General features: G+C 38.8%; 1 protein-coding gene across 1 annotated transcript; it reads right to left on the bottom strand.

Annotated features, from left to right (window-relative positions):
• Positions 1–245: 245 nt before the first annotated feature.
• Positions 246–9,390, bottom strand: LOC121624688 (dnaJ homolog subfamily C member 7-like). The gene is made up of 14 exons (XM_041962514.1): positions 9,320–9,390; positions 7,021–7,109; positions 6,610–6,734; positions 6,354–6,467; positions 6,112–6,186; positions 5,797–5,915; positions 5,498–5,651; positions 4,664–4,828; positions 4,368–4,459; positions 4,197–4,270; positions 3,957–4,103; positions 3,708–3,863; positions 1,778–1,852; positions 246–1,668 (listed from the first exon to the last, which is right to left on the bottom strand). The coding sequence occupies exons 1-14, from the start codon at positions 9,388–9,390 to the stop codon at positions 1,631–1,633; spliced, it is 1,494 nt and encodes a 497-aa protein (XP_041818448.1). The 3' UTR covers positions 246–1,630.
• Positions 9,391–9,943: the final 553 nt, after the last annotated feature.

Genomic DNA, 9,943 nt, shown 5'->3' with positions numbered 1-9,943 from the left:
AGACGTGGAGGCAATTAGTTGTACAGTATATTCTTTTGGGTAGTTATTAACAATGCACTGTGTTTGTATGTTAAATCTTAATCTAAAAAAGACTAAGTATGGCTGTTAAACTAAAGTGGTGGAATAAAAAGCTGAAGTACTGAAGTATGAATAAATGTACCGGTACTCAATCACTCATAAATAGAATCTATGAACAGATTACATGAAATTATTCCATAAAGAAACTGAAAACTCCAGTATTACAGTAAAAGACAAGCCTTTATTTTTGCATTACGAAAAGCAAACCTTGTTAATACTGTGGCAGGTTTTAAAAATGATACATAATTCAGTGACATAACTATTAACAAGAGAAGCTTCCAACCTACTAATTTGTGTCTATTTGAAACAGGTGGAACAAGTAGGGGAAGGGCTGCACTGACCAAACGTGCATGACAAGAATGCATGGAGAACAGCTGGGTGTGATTGATGGCGACATGAAACGAAATTTTAGTCTTTAATGTTTGACAGGATGAAGAAGTTACTTTCAATTTCATTTTCTGGCCAGATATGAACAAAGTTTTCCTATGACAGAGCACAGAAACAACAACAACCAAAAAAAAAAAAAAACATGCTTTACATAACTGTTGCCTTTTGTGAACAGGATGTGTCTTGCTCTGCAGCATTTGATGCAAGTTTTACTGATCTACTCATTCTTCTAAGGCACCACTTGAATTTGAATGCGATAAATGGGACAGATGTGTGGTTGGTGCTTTCAACAGAAGACAATCCCATGTGTATGTATGCTGATTTTGGCCTCACAAACAGGGAGTGAAGAGGGTGATGTGGAAAGCATTTACAAATTAGTCTCATAAAAAAAGAAGGTGATGACAATGAACACTGGCATTCTGCTGTATACAAATTAGAATATACAGTACAATAAATATAAATAGGTCGAGGGAAGACTGAGGAAGAAAAAAATTTATGGACACACAACGATTAACATTCGAGTCAAATATACAATGCAGCATGAAGAAAAGAAGAAGAAACAAAAACCCTGCAAGTTGATTCTATATTTGGCAAGTGAGCCAATAAAACCTGGAAATACACCTGCAAAAGACTAGCACTGTCCTTAACAGGCTGTCCTGAGGTCAGTTTTGACATTGAACTTCCACAGTGCATTGACTCTTGCTTTACAGAGACATGCTGTCTGAGGAGAACCATAAAACTAAAATACCACATCATGTCTCCTAAAAGTTATCAACCATAATGTTTACTTTTCCAATGCATTTCTAACTGCTGATCACCTTTATGAAGGTTGAGGCAGTTTTACAAGATTAGACTACATTTTAATATCATCTTGATTTTGGTAATAGGGACATGCTTCGATCAGCTGATCCAAACCTCGGAAAGATCGAAGCACTTCTTTCTTTACAATGTTGATTCATAAATGAAAACCTCTGAATTGTCGTTTGTTAGCATCAACGTAGGGAGTAAATTTAGAAGTGACTGCAATAATTAAAAACCTCTTGAAAAAGAACAGTGAGGAGAGTTTCGCAAGACACTCAGGAGAAAGAGCATCATGAGGTGACTGTGTAACTCCAACTTCATCTTGTCCACTGCAGGGCTTCATTTTCCCACATGCACCTCCACTTTAGCCAAATTGGAAAAAGAAATTTCCAGGTGCAGAGTCTAGGAGGAAAAAAGGAAGGAGAAATTAGTTCATAAGAAACACTTTCTAAGATCAATACTTCAATTAAGTTAAGGATGTCTAATCTGGGGAAAAAAAAAAATAAAATACCTGGACTGGAATCGAAACTGAATCCTCCACCATGGCCACCGAAGAAAGCCCTGAAGATGTTGTTTGCGTCAAAATCTGAAGAAAAAACAAACGCACATATAGTGAGGTTAGCTGGTGGTGACAACCTACAGGATAATATGCTAAACAAAGCACGGTATGGAGGTGAATCAGGGTGTTTGACATACTGTACACAGACGTTACAACTTTTAAAACAAAAGTGCCATCAATAAAGTGTTTGTGTGTACATGATAGACAGAAATAGTATTGTGGTGTTTCAGATACAGTTAGGATTACTGGGTATCTTACTTAAGCAAAAGTAGCTATACAACACTGAAAATACAGTACAGTACAGTTATGTCCTGCATTCAAAACTTTACTGAAGTAAATGTATGTTAAGTGTTATCAACATAATTTAAAGTATCAAAAGCAGTAGTACTCATTGAGCAGTAAAATGGTCCTGTCCAGTGTTTCATTATTATATATATTGTTTTTGGATTAACATTACTGCAGCCTTAATGAAAATTATGCACTTTGTTGCATTTTAACAAGGTGCCAAAGAAATGTAGTGTAGTAAAAAGTACAATATTTGCTTCTGAAATGTAGTGCAGTAGAAGTGTAAAGTTGATCAAAATAGATCACGTAAAGATCATTTTAGAAAAAATGTTGCTGTCATTATAGTGTGTATGACCTGTCACTGTAGGAAAGCACAGGTGTCACGATGCCTCTGCTCTATTCACGCGAACACCTTCCTCAACACTATTCTTTGATACATAATTGGGTGATGACAGATATTATTGATGTGGGATTGGCCCTTCTGCTGAAGGTAGTGAGATGCTGTCGTGGAGTTCATTAACAGGAACTTCATTTCCTCTGCAGCAGATAACACCTGGCCTTCTAACACTATTAGGCTACAACCTGACCTTAAATTCAGTGGCTGCGATAACATGCAGGTACTCTTCACTCTGACATACACAAGAGAGATCACCATCACAGGCAAAAAAAACAAGGGAAAATATTTGTTAAGACAAGGTGATAGTCGCATAAACTAACTGATATTTTATCATTTAATGACTATTCAGAAATTGTGTCCAAATATCTAGTTTGTACATTGTTGTTTCGTGCAGGCTACATTCATTACATTATTTATTATTTCCTCATTATCAAGGTTGGAATTGAAATAAAACAGTCAGTGTAGTGCATACTGGAGTCTGTGAACAGTGACAGACAGACTGATGTGTGTTTAGGCTTTACTCATCTCCTCTATTAAATGTCTGTATCCTCACTGTGTTGCAAAAACATCTCATATCCCTTTCTCTTGAAAGACATACTTCTGTGTTATGGTTAATATGCTGACTATGATCTGAGCCTATGCCTACAACAGCTTAAGAACCACTTCTTGTTAAACACCTTGAAATGCTGACTTGATTTCGCTTTGAAGTTGTCATGGATGATATATGCAATGGATGTGTAATGTGACATGTTCATTGTTTGTTTATGAGAACAATGAACGGTGTGTTGCCTTGAATGTTGCTGTCACAAGGAATTGTGGTATGGTGTTATCTTCTTTCATTTCAAAAAGGATGGTCCAGTGTATCCTAAGCTGAAGCTCTCCTTTGCATTCAGAGAATTCACCCAGCTCTTATCATGGTTGCCACTTTGATACTTGCGGTTCATTTCACTCAACTAGGACACTTCCTATGAAAAATAAGACTATCTGCTGTTAAAAAGGTCTACTCAGCCATCAAGGTGAGGTCATTCTACTCTTTAAAAGCAACTATAGTTGACCGTCACCATGTTTTGAATATCGTCCTTTCAGATTAGTGGTGTGAAAAGATGATCACAGGATGTTCTCCATCTCTATCGTCACACTAACACCCTGTAAGTTGAACGTAAATCTAGCCAAAGAAAAGAAAAAGTAAAAACTACATACCTCTCCCATCAAAGCAGCCGTCATCATCCAGGTCATGTCCGTTGTCATAGCGGATCTTCTTCTTTGGGTCAGAGAGCACAGTGAAGGCCTCACCCACCTCCTTGAATTTCTTTTCCTCCTCCTTCTGCACCTCTGGAGTTGCTGCGCTGTGGCGGTCTGCAAGACAATGACACAATACAACAGAAATAAGACAAATAACCACTAATTATAATCGAAATCGGTCCCCTGTGTAAACACCAGGATGCCTACCTGGGTGGTGCATAAGGGCTCGTTTGCGATAGGCCTTTTTGATCTCATCCTCAGTGGCGTTCTTGCCGACCCCCAGCACTTTGTAGTAATCTTTTCTCTTGCTCTTCTTTAGCTCCAGCTGTGCCGTCTTCAGGAGGCGTTTGTGATCTGAAGAGATTAAACGAAAATCAAGTTTTGCAAGTGTGCAAAAACCCAACCAGTTAGCATATACAAGCACCAAAACATAAGACAGCAGCTTACCTGGTGTTTTTTCTGTCTGGTAAACTGTTTCATAGTCCCGTACTGCCTCCTCATACTGCTCTGTGTTCATGTAACTATGGGCCACACAAAGTCACTCAAAAACTGCAAAATGCTGAACAACAAAACACACAAATGAGTAAAAAATGTGCTCATATAGACTGTACAGCATACCACTGAGCTCTTCTTAAGTAGGCCTTGATGTAAGTGTCATCTAGTTTGATCGCACTGGTGCAGTCATCTATGGCTTGATCAAGTTTCTTCAGCTGTCGAGGAGGAAGAATTACAGTGAAATGATGACAAATGAGACAACGAGCTGGAAGAGCCAAAGCACTCTGCAAGGCTGCTGTTTTCAGGCAAATAATCAGACAGTATTATGAGTGGAATGCCTGTGGCTGGCAATATGTAATTAGGCAACTGCCAGCTTGCCAAATTAACACCCAAACATGAACGGATTTGTTGTCTTTTACCTTTGCTCCTGCTGTGGCTCTGTTGCAGTAGAGTTTCGCGTTGGTCTTGATGTTGTTGGGGTCTATCGTCAGGGCCTCAGTATACAGCTGGTAGGCAGCTTCATAGTTGTTGTTCTTGAATGCCTGGTTGCCCTCCTCTTTCTTGGCTTTTAAGGCTTTGGCATTCTGGTAGGAAGAAAGCAAGTCCTCATGATTCTTTTAAAACATGCAGTGAAGATATTTTCAATATTTCAGCATGTCTCGACCCCAGGATTTACTGTGCTAAGCTGTCTTGTCATGTATGTGAACTCTAGGAATAGATCATTTTCAGTCTTTTTGTCTTAGCAGTGTTAAAGGTGCCCTGTGGAGTTTTGTAAACAAACAAAAGGCAAGGCAACTTTATTTACATAGCACATTTCATACCCAAAGGCAACCAAAAGCACACAGAAGAAAAACAATACAACTAATGAACTTGATTTGAAAGAAAATGCATCAAAAGTAGTTGTAAATAGGTATATCTAGACCTTGGATTTTGAAAGTAGACAGCATTCTCTCAAGTCTTCTGGAAGCAAAGCTCTGTTTAGATTAAGTTTTTCTTATCAAAATGCCTTGTGTGTGTGTGCATCCCGGGGTTTAATAAACATTTCAAATGCATTTTGCTCGAGTAGACAACATACAACATTTACCTTCACACATATGTGTGTCCATATAAATAGAGTGGGGACCCCAGATTTTAAACTATTTGACTGTTTAAAATAAAAATCCTGATTTAAGAGTTCCTTGGGCCTTCGGTTAGCCACACATCTGTTCGTTACTTTTTCCAATTAAATGAGGAGGAATAAGGGAAAATCTTACCCTGCAGGCTAACCGGGCCTTTTCGTGGTCAGGTGCCATTCGCAGAGCCTGGACAAAGAATTGTACAGCCTTATCGATGCAGTCCTCATAGTAAAGACACAGGCCTCGAACGTACAGTGCATCTGCATTGGTGGAATCCATTCGCAAGATATCACTGTAAAAGAAAGTTAAAAACAAAACTGCTGTAAATCATGTAACTCTAAATCTAATCCATCCTACATATTTAATAACTACTAAAGCAGATCTTGCACTCATATTTGACAGAGAAAATAATAATAATAACTACCAGTTTATCCTACCTTGCTACAGACTGAGCTTCTGGATAGCGTCCCAGCAGAGCCAGACACTCAGCCTTGAGGATTTTGAAGCGGTGGCAGGCAGAAGACACAGCTAAGGCCCGATCCATACAGAACACCACCTGGAAGAGTTTTTTTTACAAACCCAAGTGTGTTCATAATTTATATTGTGAAGCCACAGATGTTGCTTATATTTTCCAGTTATGATCCTTAGTCAAGTCCAAGTTAGACCACAATAAAAATCTGATCACATGACAAATCAACTAAGACCTTCTGTTTGTGAGTTTGGTGGAAAAAAAGAGAACGGGTGCAAAGTACCTTTCTGAAATCCCGCTTTTCAAAACCAAAATCTGCCATCCGCTCGAACTCCAGGAGAGTTGCTGCAGTCTTATTCTAAAATACAACAGCAATCATTTATCAGGTCTTTTTTCCCACAATATTACACAAGAGTGAGTTTCATGGCTCAGTCTTTGGCTTCATCACTGTGCTAAGTCTATTATTCAATGAAATGAATTTTTACTCATAGTAAATAAAATGTGAAAAATTTACGTGATTCCCACCTCCTGCTGAGCCTCTCTGTTGCTTGGCTCCAGCTCCAAAACCTTCTGAAAGCAGCGCCTGGCCGCCATGGCATTTCCCAAAGACAGATGGCACTTGCCCTCACGTAGATGGCCCTGTTGGACAGGAGGGGTAAACTTCTTGCTTAGGACTGTGTAAAAAGTTGACATATTACTCTCTATTCTGGAAGCGCAACTGGGGTTTCGAGACAGTAAGTGGCATGCAGAGCCGAGAATTAAAATGATGATGTGGACTGACCTTCATGAAACAGTCATCGAGCCGCACCGCCTGCTGAGAGTCTTCTAGGGCCTCTCGAAAGCGACTGAGCATCATGAGGGTGGCTGCCCTGTTGCCATAATAACTGGCATTTTTGGGGCATGTATCTTGAGATAAAAGGAAAAAAATCCATGTCACACAGGCAAAATGAGATAAGTACAAATTACAGTAAAACTAGAGAGAAACATCTGGGTCTAGTCACCAACAGTAGAGCCATCCTTGCAAATATAGAGGTTTACTACAAATATATATGCAACGAAAAAAACAGCCGAAGTACAGATGACCTGACTTAGTTTTTAAGTACATGGAGGGAATTTGTTTTGGAAAATACATCAAGAGGGGGAAATTACACAATTAATTCCAGTGATAAGGATAAATTTGTGGTAATCTCACCAATGGCCTTAGTATAGCAGTTGAAAGCCTCAGAGTAATCTTTCTGGCTGTAGAATACATTTCCTTGCTCTTTGAAGCATTCAGCTTGACTGCAGAGGGGAGAAATAGAAGCCAAGGTCAAGGTGGAACAGATACTTTACAAAGATAACAGAAATCAGCTGATACAGTATAAACAAAGACAAATATGCAGCAATAAACCAGCCAACCAATTAATGCTCTCCACAAGTCAAGATGTACAGAAAGCAATTCAGAAATGATCAACTTTCAAATTAGTTCAAGCATGGAGACATTTTGAGAATGACAGACAGCTTAGCTCTCTGAACCCCAAACCCACCACTGGACTTGAAAGGCATGCCAAATTACACCATTTAATTTAGCCAGAAACTGTAAAAAACAGAAATTGTCAGATTTTCACATTTCTGACAGGCCTTGAACTAATCGTGCGCTACAAATGCTTTCATTACGAAAATTAATCAAATCTAAACTTTTAATAGTGGTATTTCATCAAAATCACGTTATTTTACATCTCTCAGTAGAATTTTCCAGATTCTGAAAAAACAAACCAAAAAAATATATATTTTATACTTCACAAAATACATTTTTGAGTTCTTTCTACTTTTAGCCGTGATTGTGCTGTTTTAACAGAGTTGCAGGACTTAGATATTGCAGGGGAAAACTAGCCAATAGTGACTAAGAAAATGTCACAAAAGCAAAAAAAATGCCCAGAAACTGCTTGGGGGTTCTGATGTTTAAATCACTGTCAGCAAAACCAGACCAGCTGGTTTGTTTAAAACTACCTGTATCCTTCAAAGAATTTCTTGGAAATGAGGTAGAGTCTGAAAGGGCTCAACTCTGGTGTATCACACCTGGAACTAGGACAGCAGAGCAGGGTACACACAGTCCTGAGAGCTCCAGTACTAAACATAGCAGTGAAATTTATCTGCAGCAGTCCTGTCAAAAGAACCATGTGGTAAGGGTAAATCAAAGCTGATTCACATAAGGAAGCTACTGCTGTGCTGCTCTCTATCGGTTCAAGCATTTAAAAACATATTGCAATTCAGGCTGCACCTCAATCAGTTAGAACAGGGTAAGTGAACTAATCTTTCGCATGATTCCAGTTTGATATACATAAATTTTTAACCTTTATTTTACCAGGAACAGTCCCATTGTGATTCAAAATATGCTGGCTGGCCAAGGCAGCAACATACATGTTTTATGTAAAAGTACAAACAAACAACAAAACAGCTAAAAAGATAAAGCAAACAGCACAAGAAAAGTCACACTAAAGAAGCAACAGACAACAGACTTAAAACACAGAGCAAATTATCCAATGAATTTGGAGAGTTTGGGAACAGGACATGTGCAGTGGTCAAATAGTCCACTTATTTGATAAAAGTGTACATAAAAACCTTAATGGCAAACTAAGTAAAGTGCCTTAGATTATTTCACTCCCAAAGGACTGGTCAAAGCAAATGTGTTACTTCTCATTTAGAGTTATACAACACAGGTGAAATATATGATGAGACGCCTATATAAGTGCACTGTCAGTGATGCCTCTTATCCGAGGAGGAAGCTACACAGCTAGCTGTAAAATTAAAATGAACTAAAACCACCCGAGACTATCATCGTTGAATTGCTTTAACTATTGAAAACTTCGGCGTCGTTTCACGACATCTTGTGTTTAAATAGCTTAGACACTTTCAGATGTTTCGGAAAGTTTCTTCGGTTAGATAATAACTAACTTTATCTGATGGTTTGCTACCAAGTCTAGCTGACGCTAGCTAACTGGCTGCCTCGTATAGAACTTTCTCGAAATATGAAAGCTCCGTCTGCACACTGCTGTCCAGCAAGAGAGTACGTTACCGATGTTGGGTGTACTGTACTGTGTGTATTCATTTCCGTTTCGTGTTTAAATTTAAAAATATTCCCGATCAAACATGTTCATTAACTAGCAAGCCCCTTAAGACAATAACGTGTGATATTTGGAGCAGAGAAACGCTACTTCACCAAGTTTGGTTTTCATGACTTACTTCATTAAAAACACACGATTTGCCGTGTAAGCTGAACAATCAATACTAACATCAATGCCTTCCATTTATGAAAACTACATAAAATCGAATAAAACCCCGTACACACTAGTGTCGTTTCCCACCTAGCAAGCTAGCCAGGTTAGCTTGTCTCCGGGCTGGTCGCGCGAGCCTTGTCAGCTAACGGCGGCTACTTTCAGTCGGGTAATCGTCGGTTATTTTCACATCATACAGGCAGCACAATCAAACCCAGTTGACAAATGTGTGTTTACCGTTCCAGGTCCTCCGCACTGCGGATTTGGGGTTCTGTGTCCACCGGCACGTCGATGTCAACAGCTGCCATTTTTTCTGGAAAGAACGAACACGAGCCGACGTAACTTCCGGGTCCTTTTTTTTTTTTTTTTTTTGAGGTCATGAGAAACTAGGCCAGTATAAAAAAAGAAAGAAAGAGTAGCCTCAAATATATAGCATATCTTTATGTAACTGTCCCGAAGCACGTATTTTTTACATTTTATTTCACCATTGTAAATGCGAGACTATATATTTAAACGTTCATTAGATTTTCAAATTAAATGTAAAAAAACAAACAAACAAAAACAGTCATGTGATATTGTTTTAACCAGCTTTAGTCATAGCCAGAGATTGTGTTGCTCGATCCTTAAGCATTACACCACATCTTTTAAACCATAAACTTGTATTACTTTTGCAATCAACTCACGAAGTAACGTCCAGACGTCATATCTCACCTGTGAGCCAGCAGCAACACCTGCTTGTGTGTATTTGTGGTGCTCAGGCTGTTGCTACCGGGATTTTCCATATGAATTTATTCACAAATAAACAGTTGCACATGCTGTGGCCAATTTTGCATATAGATAATGCAAATGTTAAGAGCTCAA

The sequence above is a fragment of the Chelmon rostratus genome, chromosome 21 (assembly GCF_017976325.1).
Source record: "Chelmon rostratus isolate fCheRos1 chromosome 21, fCheRos1.pri, whole genome shotgun sequence".
NCBI classification, from domain to species: Eukaryota; Metazoa; Chordata; class Actinopteri; order Chaetodontiformes; family Chaetodontidae; genus Chelmon; species Chelmon rostratus.
This window is presented reverse-complemented; position numbering and strand designations above follow the sequence as displayed.

Bases quoted from the DNA above. Each gene is read 5' to 3' on its own strand.
- LOC121624688 (XM_041962514.1), bottom strand. From the start codon at position 9,390: ATGGCAGCTGTTGACATCGACGTGCCGGTGGACACAGAACCCCAAATC. The intron at 6,468-6,609 runs GTCAGTCCACAT...CCTGTCCAACAG, and splicing joins TCGATGACTGTTTCATGAAG to GGCCATCTACGTGAGGGCAA. The intron at 1,669-1,777 runs GTATTTTATTTT...TTTTCCTCCTAG, and splicing joins CAGTTTCGATTCCAGTCCAG to ACTCTGCACCTGGAAATTTC.